We start from the raw sequence: 15,555 nt of genomic DNA on the forward strand, positions 1-15,555 counted from the left end.
AGGTTTTCGCTCAAGAACCGGGTCACCCTGCCCTGCAAGACCAGCATCTCAACATTACTCCTGTCTTCACCGGTCATGAATCTACAGTCAAAGTAAGAGCCAGGAATTTGGAAACAGAATCAGAAGAGGAAAAGGAAAAGTACCTTATGCCACTTCCGGACGAAAAGCGAAAGCCAAACGGCTCTCATGCCATTGTCCAGAGCTTCAGAGAGTTCCAGACAAACTTCAATCTCTTTTCTGAGTCTTCCCTCGTCGATATGGATTGGAGTAACGTCGTTGCGGTAAGGAGACTCCCCTTCCTTACCCTTGTAGAGCGCCACGGTGAATATGAGTGTGTCTTTGAAGCGCCACAATTATTGGTGCCGGAGAGGCTCCGTATGATTTGCCAACCCCTCCTGAACTTTGCACACTGTACCTACAGACTACATCTTCAGGGTCCCAAATAGATTTAACTTTGTAACCAGCTGATAATCCTTTACAGGCTGGAAGCTCCGTCGTTACTTCACTACTACCGGTGCCACCAGAGTATGCGGGCTCGAAACGAACTCTCCGCCAATACTACCATGAGATCTTGGCACCCGCGTCAGATGTTGACCTCTTCATTTACGGCTTGACAGAAGAGGAAGCATTGAAGAAGATTAAGCAAATCGAGAGGAGCGTCAAGGATGCTATTCTGGAGGAGACCACCACGATTCGGACAAAGAGCGCGATTACCATCGCAAGCCGGTATCCAACGCGACACGTGCAGATTGTCCTCCGCATCTACAAATCTGTGGCGGAGATCCTAACGGGCTTTGATGTGGACTGCTCTTGTGCAGCGTATGATGGCAAGCAAGTCTACGCTGCTCCGCGGGCCTTGGCTTCTTACATCACCCAAGTGAACACGATCGACATGACTAGACGCTCACCATCGTATGAGAACCGCCTCTCGAAATATTCCAAACGAGGATTCGAGATACACTGGCCGCAATTGGATCGATCAAGGATCGACCCGACGATTTTTGAGCGAAGCTTTTCCCGCACCGTCGGTCTCGCGCGGTTACTCGTCCTCGAAAAACTGCCCACGTCGACGGATCGTGATTCGTACATGGACCAGAGGCGTTATGAAAGAGGTAGGCCCGCCATCAACCGCTTTTTCTCACAAAAATTGGGTGGGAACATAAAAGAGGATCATGACGATGAAGTTGCAGAGTGGGTAGAGAACGATGAAGTATCGGACTACCATACTTTCACAATCCCTTATGGTGAGCGGTTTCATGCCAAAAAGATAGACCAGCTGCTCTACGCCAAGGATTTGTTGCTCAACGCCGAGTGGAACAAGCCCGAGGACCGCGAGGTCAACCTTCACCGCCACCCTGCATTCTTTGGTAACGCAGAGGATGTATTCTATGATTGTTGCGGCTATTGCCCAACACCCAGCACACTCGAGGAAGAAAAGGTGGCGGAAGAGGAGAGCAAGATCTACATCTCCGGCAACGTTTCGTTCATCAAAGACGATCCAGGCCGCCAGGCAATTGGCAGCTTTAACCCACTTACAGATGATGATTGGACTGAAATGGCCTACGTTGGGGACACCGCCCGTCTCTGCCAGGCCATTGTAGGCGGAGATCTGGTGCAAGTTAAAGAATGGCTCTCTCAAGAAGGGGCAGACCCTAACCGAAGAGATTACACAGGCCGCACTCCCCTTCATTTGGCTGTATCGTGTTCAACGCCAGATATCGTCCAGGCTCTCGTTGATGCTGGTGCGCGGATCGTTGCTAGGTTGGCTGATGGTCGAACCGCTTTGCATATTGCCGCTGCTCGTGGTGATGTTGAAACGGTTAAGATTCTTATGAGAAAAAGCGAAGCAAATGAAGAAGAAGAAATCAACAAGGAGGATCTCCGTAAACAAGCCCGGATCTCGGCAAAAAATGATGAGAAGGAAAATCTCGGAGATGATGAAGAGGCCGAGATAATCGACAAAGATGAAGAGAATTCCGAGACGGAAGGGGAGTCAACGACTACCGGATCATTCGTCAAGATCAGAAACGAGGAAAACGAAAAAGAAACTGAGAATCTACCCGAGGATGAAGACGAGAACGAGCCAGACATCTACGATGCTAATGTGCTCGCGTGGGATACGAAATGCTCTCCTCTTCACCTTGCAATCGCCAATGGCCACTGCGAAGTGGTTGAAGAGCTCTGTCAAAGCTGTGGCGCTGATATACTTCTGCCCGTCAAGTTGATCGATACCTACTCCTACAACAAAAGGCCGCGAGCAGCAATCTTAACCCTTGTCCTTGCAACTCGACTGCCTCTTGACCGAGCGCATAAAATGATCGAACTTTTGCTTAAACTGGGGGCGTCCTCAGCTCAAGCAGACATGGATCAAATAACTGCCCTCCATCGCTTCACGACGCAGGACCCCTCGCTTTTGCAGACACTGATCGACCACGATCGGCCTGCAGCGCAGAGAGCAATCAATCACCTGAAAACCGGGGGCTATTATTCCTCAGTCACTGCAATGGATCCTTTGAAATCGGCAATTGAAATGGCTAAACCAAAGACGGTCTCGCAGCTTCTCAAGGCAGGTGCGAAGCCTGAGATTAAGTTCTCCCGGTTTATGGACTCATACCTAGCGCAGCATGAGGAATACGCTACAAAAGACGCAAAAGAAAACCAGAAGATGTTTCGACAGGCAATTCAACAACCTGCAATACTGGCAGTCGAAGTAGAGATGCCTGAAATCCTACTAGAGCTGTTAGAGCACGGCGCCGACCCCAACGCCCTAACTGTTCAAGGCTGGAGTTGTGTGGATGATGAATACTCGCGAAAAAGCAACGTGGGGCAAAGCCTTATAGACGTTGTTCGCTCAAAGCTCACCCAGCTAAGAAAATATGACGGTGACCAGCTCAATCTCAATCCTCCACAGCCAGATTTCGAAGGCGACGGTAGTGGTTTCATTGAAGCTACAAATGGCGATGGCAGCTACAAGCAATGGATTGCTGTCAAAGCTGTTCAAGCCTCTCTGGCTTCTTACGAAACTAGCCTGGAGGCCTATCAAAACAAGGTCAATGAAGATTCTCAGCGACCAGGTAGGTTAGAGAAGCGAGCGGCAGTCCAAGAGCTTATCAAGCGTTTCGAAGATGTGGAGAGTGCTTTGGTAAACAGAAAGGCCAAATCGTTCTACGAACTATACCCCAATATCGAACGCCCGAGGGAGGACAGCCCCTCCCCTCCCGTCAGCGAAGAAGACAAAACCCCTTGGAAGGTTTATTTCAACTTCAGCGTACCGGACCTAACAGATGAGTCCGAGCAAGCGTACCTGGCCATATACGAAGCCGCGTGGACAGGCGATATCCAAACCATCAAAACATACACTCTCGGGATGTGGGGCCCTGAACAGAAGATGTTCCCTCTAAAAATCGCCGTTGATGACGGTAACGGGCTTACTCCATTTCATGTAGCTGTGCTGCGTGGACATATAGATGCTGCCAAAGCTATCCTTGCGATTGCCCAGGCACAATACCTACCCAAAGAGAACAAGCAGAAGGCGCGCTACACCTTGAAACCGGCTAACCCCGGCGATGAGGGACCCGAGAATGAAGACGGCATACGGGTATATAGGGAAATCGTCGACGAAAACTACACCATCGACGACCTAGGCGATCTATCTCGCAAGGTCAAAAACAGTACCACGGACGCTTTGGGGCTCTTGCAGTGGGAGAGCAACGTGCCAAAACTCAAGGGCGATGAGGGCCATCCTCGCTACGACCCCAGCCTGGGCGGCGTCCTTGGACTGTTCTCGCACCCGCGAGCTGGAACATGGGAGCGCAGCGATGCTGCTAATCTCATTCAGTTCGCTATCGAAAATGATGATGTAACCCTTTTGCAGACCCTGATGAACTGGGGAATCGAATACACCGCAGCAACGGCAGCTAGAAAACAAAATGATCATGCCCCTGGGTTCTATATGTTAGGAGATGACGATTTCCAGTATGCTTTGGCACAAGGCCGCACGCGCTGCCTTGAACAGATCATTAAGACAGCAGGAACCGGTATCCCTTTCAATCATCTTGCCCAAAAAGGCGGAGTTGAGGTTGCCGAAAAACCCAAATATTACCAAGGACTGTCGGTCCACGGCGAGAAGAGGGCTGATTGGGCAGCAGCCGGACGAGAGATGCAGCCTACCCGATCAGAGAACAAGCACCCCCCTCTATTGGAAGCAGCTCACACAGGGAACCTTTCCAGCCTGGAGTTTTTCTTGAGTGATACACCTGCAAGGTGTTACCGAGAGTTTGCAGAAATCAACAAAGAAGACAAGAGACTGAAGAACATGGAAAAAATGGATGGTGGGTTTGAAAGAGCAATCCATGGGTGGCTGCGCACACGAAGTAAGTTGAGGCTTTTTGAGACGCCGGCCCCCGTCCCCATAATCAGACTAACACTGCTGCAGGTGATCTCCTCATTCACTGTATAGTCCTTTCCGACACGCGTTCTACCAGCCTACTCGACTATGTCGTTAAGGCAGCACCGGCGTCTCTCAAGAAGAAGTCTACGACTGGGCAAACCCCCTTACACCTAGCATTTTCGTTGGGCCGTTTTACTATATCCCAGCGACTTATTGCTGCTGGTGCTGATCAAACCGTTCGAGACCTCCAAGGGAACAATCTCCTACACGCGGCTCTAAGCGCAAGGGGTGGCAAAGAGCCCCTCCAGCTCTACAAGATGCTTGGACTGATCGATACTCGCCTTCTTGCTTCACTGTTTGCCGAACGTTCGTCTGCCGGAGTTGGTGCCGTGACGCCACTTAGTCGCTGGCTCGATGAAGATACCGGGAACAACGATTGCGACGTAGAGGTTCTACGGCATCTTCTGTCCCTGTCGCCGACTGACGAGCATCTGGAGATGGTCAACGGTGCCGGTGACACACCGTTGCATGTTCTTGTCCGCAAGGGGTACACGCGCTTGATGGAAGTACTGCTGGACCGAAACCCTCGTCTGTTGTATCGCGAAAATGCGACAGGCCGTACTCCGGCGGAAATGGCCTACGATATTTACATGGGAGAATGTTTTGAAGATCCGCCGGCGCTGCCCGACACCCGTTGGTGTTATTTCTACAACAGTGGTTCCAGGACATTAGACAGGTCACCTGAATCATTCCTGACGGACGATGCGGGAGCCGAGAAGACTACCGCGACGAGAGTATGGGACCTGTGTTGCGAGCGTATGGAACGGGATGCGACATCTGGCGGTGTCAAGCGGAAGCTAGTGAGTTTGGGCGAGGCAAACGAGGTCGCAAGACGGCTTGCGAAGAAGCAAAAGATGAAGTCTGGTAATGACCGGATTGAAGATGAGGAGGACCGTATAGGAGACGAAGTTGCAGCCTGGTCGTATGGGGCCATTGCTTGGACGGAGGAGTAAAGATGTAGAGGAACATGATGGGTCATTGAAGGTCGGAGTGGTAGATATTGTTACAATTTACATACCCACATGAGCTACACTTGGAATCGCGAGCGCAGCCTCTATATCTATCTAAGGAGTAACTTGTGGGGAGCATTGCAAAGGTACTGCAATTCATTCTGATACGTTCGGAGGGGAGATATTGTTAAATCAATAAGCCCCTTATAAACGATGTATTTATCTACAAATGCAAGCTCTAGGTCTACATAAGAAGTAATCTACAAGGTGCGTTCTATTTACTTACAAGGGTATATAAGTATAATTAAAATATTTCTTACATCTGAGTCCAGAGCGCCTTGACATACTTTCGCATCTATAGAGTACCGCTCGCTATGGGAACGAAGAACAACATCTACCCATGACTCTGCAGTACCTAGTTACAGAATGGATATTGCCTAAATACGTCCGAGTTCATAATAGTAGACGCGTAGCCTAGGCACTCTTGTATGCGGCTGTGGAAAAAGGTAGGAATTGAGTTAGGCACCAGCATAAAAAGGCAGTAATTCCAAGCTATATAGACTAAAAGTATCACGGATAGACGGATACCAGCAGCCGATCTTGCAGGCAGAGATTCTTGCCTTATATAGATTAGCGTCTGCCTCACGTAGCTAGCCTCGCTTAGTCAGTATCGCTGCCCCCATCGCCGCTGCCCCATCGCAGCAGCGCTCACTGCTTGATCAACAATTAATCCTCTCCTGCCTCGTTGCTTAACAACATCTCACCGGATACCAACAGACAGCAGATGCTGATTCGAAATCTTCTGTTCTTTCAAACAGGGCGAACGACAAAGCGGTCCGAAAACGGTCCCTGCTTTCTCCCGAATCGGTCACACAGCCGAGGTCGGCCCCATCCTTGACAGCGCATGAGCCCGCGCTCCAGACAACAACAGATTGGAAGGATGCCAAGGCCTTCCACCACTGCGGCTGAGCGTCGACGTCGTCAACTCTGCGTTCCAGATGCTGCGCAATGATTGAGATGACGAGCTGGCGGGCGCGCTGGCAATGAAGGATGGCCAGCGGCAACGCTCGCTCCCCCTCCACAATTCTCGGCCAGCCGGACGAGGCTCGGGAGTCGGAGCTTATAACTCTTATAATGCCTCTAATAGGCGCGCCCCATACCAACCAAGCAGCCCTGTTCTGCGGCGCGTCAATGTCATTTCCGGGTCTTCCGCCCATTTGTTGCTTCTCCTCCGCTCTTCTGTCTGTTGATTTGCGGCTTTGTTTCCCAAAAGTGGGCTTTGCTTGTTCAAGGCGCGCGAAGAGGGACGTCGCGCTTTACCAGAGCGTCGATCAGGCCGTTGCTTGTTTTGACGTCTATCCGTCTTCTCTGTCTCCTTTCCTTCTTCATCATTCCTCCTCGTCGTTGCCTTTGCTGCTGTCGTCATGCCACTGGCCTTCCCCTGGACCAACGACGCCCTTCGAAACAACAAGCTCTACTCCCGGATTGTCATATAACGACAGGACCTTACAGACAGAAGGTCATTCGAGAGCGACTGGACGAGACGTGTTTATGTCCTTACTTCCAGATCTTTCCATCCCCATGGCAGCTCATGGCAGCCGACCATATCATGGGAATCCAGGCCCTTTCCATCCTATTAACAGCGGTTCTTACCATGGTGAATACTCATAGCTTCATGCAATCAGTTCCTGTATCGTAGGTGCTCCCTCTATGAAACGTGAACAGTACTTACAGCCAAAGCAATCCAACCCTACAAAGGATTCGACTTTACATCGTCCCGGACATATTCGAACATAGGCCACAGCCGTTAGCTACCAAGAGATCCGGACAAAAGCCAAATCCTCTCCAACCGTGGACACCTCTCAGACTCAGACCCTCAATTTATCCCGCAAAAGACATTGAGCACCGGACTGGTCAAAAGCTAGGAACTTAAGATCATGTCATTGATCTAATCTGTTTCATGAATATGGCTTCTATGGTATCTGGTTACGTGATCAAAGGATGTAAGAGGTGGTCAAACAAGAAAAGGAAAGGATATATGGCGCTCCACCATTACAAAAAGAAAAAATACGTGAAGAAGAAAAAAAGACCACATGGAGAGAAGAGAAGCGGATGCACCTAAAAACCGGCAGGTGGATTTGCGAGGCTTTTGTACGTCATCCTTTTGATGCGTCCTTGAACCACGCTGCAATGAGCCGCCGGACCAAACGTTTCTGGGAGGTACAAGGTATCTAGCCAGATCATAAAACCAAGGACAGGAAAGGTAGGAAACAAGCGAGGGGGAGACGCCTCAATGGCTCCAATCGGGGCTGCTGGCCCTCTTTCCATCATGTGTCTTCCCAGACACCTCGCTGCTGGCTTCTGACAAGAAGTCTCCTGCCCTTTCAACAGTGACTTCGACCTTAGTTTCGGCACGCACACCAATAATGCCCTCCAGATCATTCTTGATCATCGAATCCGTGCTACCATGCGGGCTCGGTTCGCGCGAGATAGGGCTGGAACCACGACGGTGGTGGTTCCCATGTTTCCTGGCAGCGGCACGACCACGCTCCGCCGTCGAGATGAACGCAGGATCCTTTCTACCAGAGACGCTGCCGCGCGTACCTCTACCACCAGTGATGGTGACGGTGTGGTCTGCGGCCGTGATTCCACCGGCGCCTTTGTCGAAGCTGGTGATTTCCCAGCCGGAGTTGTGCGCGTTGCGTCCACTGTTGCCACGATGATCGATTTCGTCGGAGACCAGGATTTTTCTTGTCAGTGCGTACAGGGCCGCATCGACCCATCCACACGACGTCATCATCGTACCTGCGATGCAGTAGTACACTGTTGGCAATGTCTTGCCTGTCATGGCGGCCATGCGGCCTGCGGCCAGTGGTAGGGTAAGGATGACATAGGTCAACGGGTACGCAATCATGTACCGTGTTGCTTTGGTGACCATGTCGGGCGTCCGCGACTGCGAGGCCGAAAGGATCGAGGCGAGCTGCTTGCGCAGGTAGAGGAAGATGAGGGCGTAGATGATGATTGTTCCGAACTCGATGATGAAGATCCAGAAGTAATGGAACCACAGACGCTCGTTCTCGTAATCCTCGGAAATCCAGCACTGGCTAACAGTCAACACTTGCTATCGCAGATGCTCAGTCAAGACACTTACCCAAGCACCAGCCTTGGTGAAGAACTTCTGACCATGCATCGCCGGTCCGATCATGGTCATGAACAGCGAAAAGACCCAAATGGAGACGATGGAGATCAAAAAGACATTAAAAGGCAATTGACGACCCTTGACAACGGAAAAGAAGGTATGCAACGCAATGGCCAAAACGAACATGCCGCTGGAAATGTCGCCAATCTGGACGAGCCAAGCCTGGCCGAAACACGCGCTCGTGGGCGCGACCATTCTGTCCTCGGAGAGCCAGTGGAAGGAGATCATAAAGGACAGCGACTGCTGCAGGTCGGCCAGCAGCAGGTTGTAAATCAGCAAGACGTACTGGTTGTAACCAACGTACGCCCTGTAATGCCTCCGCCAGGACACGAGACGATATGTGATCCACAGCAGCAGGGCCAGGGTTGCCATGACAGATATGAGAGCGAAGATGCCGACCGGAATCAGACCGCGCTTGAGCTCGTCGGTCAAGGGATCAATACTGTAAGGGTAAGGATAGTAGGAGGGCTTGGCCCTCGGGACGAGGGCTGTGGTCGCCATGGTGTTTTTTTCTCTTTGCTTTTGCTTTTGGACTCGGAAGGCTGACGAGGTTAGAGGACGACGGGCATAACAGGCTTCGGTTGGCGGTATGATAAGCGAGTGGATGAAGCCAAGACGACGACGCAAGAAGACAAGGCCACGAGCCGGACGCTCGTCTGTCTAAATGGTCTGGTCGGAAGAGGGGAGCACTTGGGAGCAGGGCAAACGAAGGATTGACGACGGTGATATTAGCAGCCGACAGGAGATGGACCATGGAGCGCTACAGGAGGGAGATCCCCGGCGGATTTGGCGCAGGCTATGCATCAAGCCGCAGCGAGTCAGGGCCGGCAAGCTAAGATTCGGGCCGCGAGGAGCTGAGTGGCCGTTGGCGCGCAGCCGCGGATCCTGCAGAAGAGACCCTGCGTGCCTGCTGTGAGGAAACTGCAAGGGGCATCGATGATGTTCGCGGAGCTTCCGACGCGCGAGCCGCCACACCCCGGACGCGATCCTCAGGATGGTTGATGGTGTTGTCGCGACCGCGGTGGCGAAGCTTGTTTTTGCTGTCCCTGCTCTGCCCGCGTGCCTCCCTCACGTGGCCAAGCGCAATCGTGGATCCTCGCAGGCGGTCATGTTCCTCTTCTGGGTTGGGGTAAAGATCAGACGCCACTCACGCCCACTCCCGAGCCTCCGCGACCTCTCACGCTTCGTGAACCTCTCTAATCACCACGCAAATCCTCCTTTATTCCCAGATTTAGTATCCACTCGACCGTCTCCACTGTTGCGAGAAAAACCCACTTCCCTTGCCGCCGCCCTCGGCTCAGTGCACGCGCCTGCAATGTTTCGCATCTGGGGCTCTGGAGCTTTGCAAATGCCCGTCGTCAATCTACTCACGGCATGCCGCATCGCTCACAAGATGACGATGCTCTGTTCGACACGACTGATCGGCCTCGCGCCGCTATGCCGTTTCCCCCCCCCTCTTCCGAGGCTAGACAAACGCCGGACGCACGCCCGGTTCGTTTGACCCTGTTGCCTGGCCTCATCCAAGGATCTCCACCCGGCGCCAAGTGCTTCTCGAGCTCGCCATCGCCCTCCTCCTCTTGCCAGGACCGGTTACCCTGGCGTTCCTGTCGCACAACGCCCTCGGCTCGGGTTTGCGCGTGTTGAGATACCAAGGAGATAGCACCTTTTGGTGGCGGCTCGTTTGCCCATTAGGCCACCACAGGGGATGAGCTACAAATCGAACAATCAGGTCTGTATTGAACCAATTCCAAAAGTTTGGCTCGCTTACGGGGCGCCGGGATGGGCTAGAAGGCAATCGGCTTCTGGCGCGTGGGAACGGCCCTTGGGGCCAAATCATGGTCCATCGTCTTCTCGCACGGCCTATCGGCTGCATTTTGCAATCGCTCTCATGTAAAATCTTGCGGTAGCACCGGCATCTCTTCGTCGTCGCGGAAACCGACCGGTTGTGTGCGGCATACAGATCCAGATGTAGTCGGAAAAATCATTTCTCTGTGCGGCTGACTTACTTCTTATCTAGTCCTTGGCCATGTTTTATTATGGCTAAGTTTGATTTCTATCTAGCCGACGTTTTCCATCTACTGTAACTCTCAATGTGTCCAAACCCTGCGCGACAAAGTTGGACATGACTATCAACCACTCCTCACAGGCGCCCAGGCGCAGGGCTTTCTCCTCACATGATTTTCATGATGAACGTGAATGACGTTCACAAACCGTAGGATCCGGTAGATCCCCCACCGTTAGCCTAAACACCTGCTACCTCAAGCGTAGGTACCTACAGAAAACGTGTTGCCGCTCCTCCCGTTATCTTAGGTCTCCTTCTGGACAATGTTCCTTTGGATTTTGGTACCTAGTCCTTTTGTCCGACATGATCTTCGTTGTGCGGGAATGCTATTGTAACTAGGCACCTAGGGCCGCGGTGGCATCTAATGGTGCGACGACTATCGAATAGCTAGCTATATGCCGATCACCCTGCTTCCACGTGCGAACTATCGTCAAGTACGAGTTACCTGCGAGAGCTGTTGAAGATAGTGCCGGTTTGCATTCAGAGAGTGTACACTATCGTACACTATTTCATGCTATTTCAAATTTTTCAAAGTCATCGTTCGTTGGTCTAGCAACAGCAAATTCACGAATCACGCGACATTATAACTTCTTAGACTCACTTCATGAAGCACGAGGAACTTTCTGCCATTGCGTCGGTTAATGAACATGGTAAAGCTGAAAGGTCAATCGACAATGGTACGATTATCGGCCTTTTTGTAATCCGACTTCATTTTAGCTTTTTATTCATAACCTTAAATGTACTTAACCATCAGATACGAGCATCCGTACATGTGATACATTCATACCTAGATATACCGTGAACTCGCCTCGCCCTCCTAGTACCTACGAACTCTAGTTCCTCTAGATGGGTATTAACACCTCTATATACCTACGATCCGCTTCTAGCTACATATGATTAGCTCTAGCTTATGCGGTATCCGTATAACTTTACCTAGTAGTAGCATCATGAAGGGTTTAGAATAAACGTTACAAACAAAGGTTCTCAAATTTAAAACACTAAAGGTGTAAGGACTTTTAAAGTCCCTAGATAATTTACCTACCCCCTAACTATATATTAAGTGAAATCTACGATACCTAAAGACTACTCCTTAGGTAGTTATGAGAGACTATTACGCTACGATTAGTATATACTATATAACGATATAAAGTAAAAAGATATAGGGTATAATAGTATTTATAAAGATATAAAGATAAAATATATAGAAGTGCTAGAGTATTCTATAAGGGCATGAAAATAAAATATTCGAAGGGTACAAAGGTACTTATAAAGGTATATAGCTGGTTGTGTGTGGTATTAGCAAGTACTTTACGTAGCTACGAATGTGCTTGTATTAGCGCGGATATGATATCCTTTCTGACTAGATGAAGCTTCTTAGTGTTCAGACTAATGATACATTTTTTTATGAGAATATACAACGAGCGTTCACAAGCCTTGGTCCTCCATGAATCATGAGACAAGGTATACTTTATCACACAGACGGCCAAAACATGTGATTTAATAACACATCCAAGCTTCCAAGAAACGTAGTATCTTTCTTCGTTCAAACGGGGTATTCTGCTCAGCGATGAGTGCCTTCCCACTTAGTGTCTTCCCACTTCGTGCCTTCCCACTTAGCGCTTTATAAATCGAAGCCCGAAGCTGTCCGCCTCTCTCTTCGCCCAAGTGTCTATCGCTGCATCTGGGCCAGCCGACTGGGGTGTATGCCCTGGTTGCTATCCGCACCACCATCCGTCGCCGGCGCGCCGTCGACAGGCTCGGCATTCGCGCCCTTGCCCGCCTGAGCTTTCTTCCTGTCCTCCCGCTTCTTCTCCTTCGCTTCTTGTTCCAGGCGGCGCTTGCGCTGCTCGTTCAACCGCTCGTTCTTGTACTGCAGCTTTTCCTTGCGAGCGGATGACTTTGAACCACCGCCGCCGGCACTACGAAGGGTCAGTCTCAGCGCCGTGAGTAGAAGGTGGTAATGTCATGTACTTACGTCAGCTCAACGTTGATCTTCCTTGCAGGGCTCTTCCCGTCGTCGAAGCTAGAGTGATGGTACAGCTTCAGGCATGTCTTCATACGGTCGTAGTGGTCGAACTCGAGGAAGGCGAAGCCCTTGGACTTCTTGTTGTCGTTGGTCATAGGCGCGCGGATCGAGGAGGGGTGGATCTTCTCAAAGTGCGCGGCCACGGACTCCTTGGTTGCGGAGAACGGCAGGTTGCCGATGAAGACTATGAATCGCTGCTTGCCGGGCTCAGCATTCTCGTCTGCTTCGCCTGTCTCATTGCCGGCAGCCTGCTCCTTGGCCTTCTTGCGCTTCTTTTTTTCCTTCTGGTCCACTCCGCCGTCGGCTTCTTGCTCTGTCGCGGGCTGGGGCACGTCCTCGGTGTCGTCGTGCTTCCTCTTCTTCGACTTTGACTTGGTGGATTTTTTGTCGTCGGCAGCCGCCTCGACCTCGTCGACCGCTTCGACTGCTGGAGCCTCCTCAACCTTGGTCTTGGGCTTCTTGCTCGGTTTTTTCTTCTTTTCGCCTTTCTTTTCGCCTTTCTTCTCGCCTTTCTTCTCGCCTCTCTTTTCAGGTTCTTCCCGCTTCTCTGACATAGTTACTTGGCGAGTGGATTGAGTGTGGGGATGGAACGGAGAAGGAAAAATGGCGAGCATGGGAAGGCATATCCAGGCAGAAAGCTCACCGCCCGCCCACCGCCCGGGACGCCGACGGTGACGAGAGCGCATCTCCGCAGCAGATCAATGTCACATCACCATTGTCTCTCCACCATGCAGGCAGCGCGTCTCCCCGCCCGGAGGCTGCACTCGCTGCGACGCCCCATTCGCCCGCCCGCCGTGCCTCACCAATTCCCCAAGCCGCGCCTCTTCACCCACAACTCGCAGCTACTGCTCGTCATCTCGCCTTCCGGGCCCCGGCCCCAGCTCCCTTTCCTTCACGCCTCCTCGAGCGCCCTGAGGTATCGTCACCGCGGCGGCCAATGGCAACTGACCAGGTTCCTGACAACCGAGCACAAAAAGTACATCAAGGAACAGGTCTGGCTCGCTAGTAAATGGACTGTCTTCCTTTGGACGAGCGTGGGCCTGCTGTGCATTGCTGCATTTGGTGTGCAGAATGAAATACTCGAACGGGACACGCCCACTCCCTCCGAGTGGAGCATGATCAGTCGCATAGCTTACCGCAGTGCGCGCGCCCAAGAAGACCCTAGTTATTTCCCCTCGGGCATCGTCGACTGGGCAAACACCGGAGGCACCTATAGGCGGTTGATGGAGCGGCTTGAGGACCCCAATGTTGACGGCAAGGATGTCAAGGACCAAGGGGACGGGGGCATTCTGGTGCCTGGTGTAGGCAAGGCGGGTTATGACATCGAGGCGAAGAGCGAGCCGTGGCGGCGGGGGTATTTCGAAGTGCTGATGGGCTGCGCCAAGTCCGCAGAGCAGTTGGATGGCTGGGTCAAGGATACAACTCGTAACATCTCATTCCCCTCCGAGTATGTCATTGGACCTTCCAACCCTAGGCCGCGCCCATGCCCGGCGTTTATGCATTCCGCGCCTCTGGAAGAGAACTGTATCCCGGCCTTCGCACAGCCGGAGACGTATTACATGAAGGTTTTGACCACGAAGGGCTTCAACACCAACCAGCGTCTCAAGGCTGCCCTCGGATACGCCGATTGGCTGGACTTCAAAGGTCTGAATGACAGCGCGCAAGAGATGTACAACTGGGGCATGGACATTGCTACTTCCGCTCTACCAGAAGTCGAGAGCGTCGTCGACCTCAAGACTGGTGTTATCAGAGAAGGCGCGAACCGCGTTTCCGACAACATTGTCCAGGCCGCCACATCTCTGGCGACGCATTACGCGTGCAATGCCAATGTGTCGGCCGCCTTGCCCATCTACCTCTCTGTCCTGCGTGCACGGAGCTCCGCCCCAGCCGCTCCATACCCGTCGAACGGAAGCTCTGGTTCCAACGGCATCCTTGACACCATTTTCTCATTTATCGTCCCCCCGCAATACCCGCCGCCTCCTCCGTCTGGGAATGACGCGTTGCGCCGGACACCAAACTCAAAGTGCGAAGAAACCGCGCTCAAAACCTATATAGGAGAAATCCTCTTCGCAACAGCGCCATCCAACCTCGAGACCGGTCTTGCATGGACAAGAGAAGCGGTTGCAGAGGCGGAAGCGGGCGTCGAGGACGGAAGCCTGAAGCTCGAGGACAGGGACAAGTGCGCGCAATGTTTGGAAGTTGGGCTCAACAATCTGCAGAAGATGGTCGCCAAGCTGGACAAGGAAGAGAAGGACAAGACGTCAGGCTTGGGAGGCAAATCTAGCTGGTTTAGCCTGTGGGGTAGTACCAAGGAGGAAGGTGCTAGCGAAAGCAAATGGGCGGCGGAGCTGAGCGAGATTGAGGACAGAATTCTCAGGCTGCACCGGGAAGGCCTGAGGGAGCGGTTCAAGAAGTCGGGTGGCGGTGGCGGCCTTACCTGGATCGGATGAGGTGGGGTTGGAAGGAATAGTAGCTTACTTCTGTTCTGGCCTATTCATTAAGGATGCCTTGACGCTTTGTTTTTAGGTTCAAGATGTACCGAGATGTCGAACGACTGGCGCCCGTGCCTCGCCAACGTGCGCGTACGGTCGTACCCGTTTCGCACTAAAAATAAGGGTCCTCGTTCACGTTGCCACGGTGGGCATGTCGATGGTCGCCTGCTGTTTGTGCTTTTTTGCCTCCAGTCTAACGTCCGTCATCGTCAAGCGATATTCACTGCCTAACAAGATACGGACACTTGTACGGAGTAGAAGAAGAAATCCAGTCAAGGTGCTTATAGTATGTATACTCTCTAAAACCTTCTCAGTCTAATCTAGAATTTAAGCCAATAGCTAGACAAGGAGTAGTCAGTAGGGACTGCTTATGTCG

At 52.0% G+C, this 15,555-nt stretch overlaps 4 protein-coding genes across 4 annotated transcripts; 2 read left to right on the forward strand and 2 right to left on the reverse strand.

The window, feature by feature from the left end:
- The first annotated feature begins 6,464 nt into the window (after positions 1–6,464).
- K452DRAFT_108109 (uncharacterized protein) lies at positions 6,465–7,466 on the forward strand. The gene has a single exon (XM_033534987.1). It carries the CDS (start codon positions 6,535–6,537, stop codon positions 7,069–7,071), a length of 537 nt encoding a protein of 178 aa, XP_033401962.1. The 5' UTR covers positions 6,465–6,534; the 3' UTR covers positions 7,072–7,466.
- A 224-nt stretch (positions 7,467–7,690) lies between these two features.
- K452DRAFT_220171 (uncharacterized protein) lies at positions 7,691–9,100 on the reverse strand (the record flags this gene model as incomplete). Its single annotated transcript, XM_033536452.1, has 2 exons — positions 7,691–8,500; positions 8,552–9,100. 2 exons carry the CDS (start codon positions 9,098–9,100, stop codon positions 7,691–7,693), a joined length of 1,359 nt encoding a protein of 452 aa, XP_033401963.1.
- Positions 9,101–12,043: 2,943 nt separating this feature from the next.
- K452DRAFT_355679 (uncharacterized protein) lies at positions 12,044–13,241 on the reverse strand (the record flags this gene model as incomplete). The annotated part of the gene is made up of 2 exons (XM_033545981.1): positions 12,044–12,580; positions 12,637–13,241. 2 exons carry the CDS (start codon positions 13,239–13,241, stop codon positions 12,331–12,333), a joined length of 855 nt encoding a protein of 284 aa, XP_033401964.1. The 3' UTR covers positions 12,044–12,330.
- A 167-nt stretch (positions 13,242–13,408) lies between these two features.
- Positions 13,409–15,540, forward strand: K452DRAFT_283533 (uncharacterized protein). The gene has a single exon (XM_033539787.1). The coding sequence runs from the start codon at positions 13,416–13,418 to the stop codon at positions 15,135–15,137; it is 1,722 nt and encodes a 573-aa protein (XP_033401965.1). The 5' UTR covers positions 13,409–13,415; the 3' UTR covers positions 15,138–15,540.
- Positions 15,541–15,555: the final 15 nt, after the last annotated feature.

Source organism: Aplosporella prunicola (assembly GCF_010093885.1).
Source record: "Aplosporella prunicola CBS 121167 unplaced genomic scaffold K452scaffold_3, whole genome shotgun sequence".
Lineage (NCBI taxonomy): Eukaryota > Fungi > Ascomycota > Dothideomycetes > Botryosphaeriales > Aplosporellaceae > Aplosporella > Aplosporella prunicola.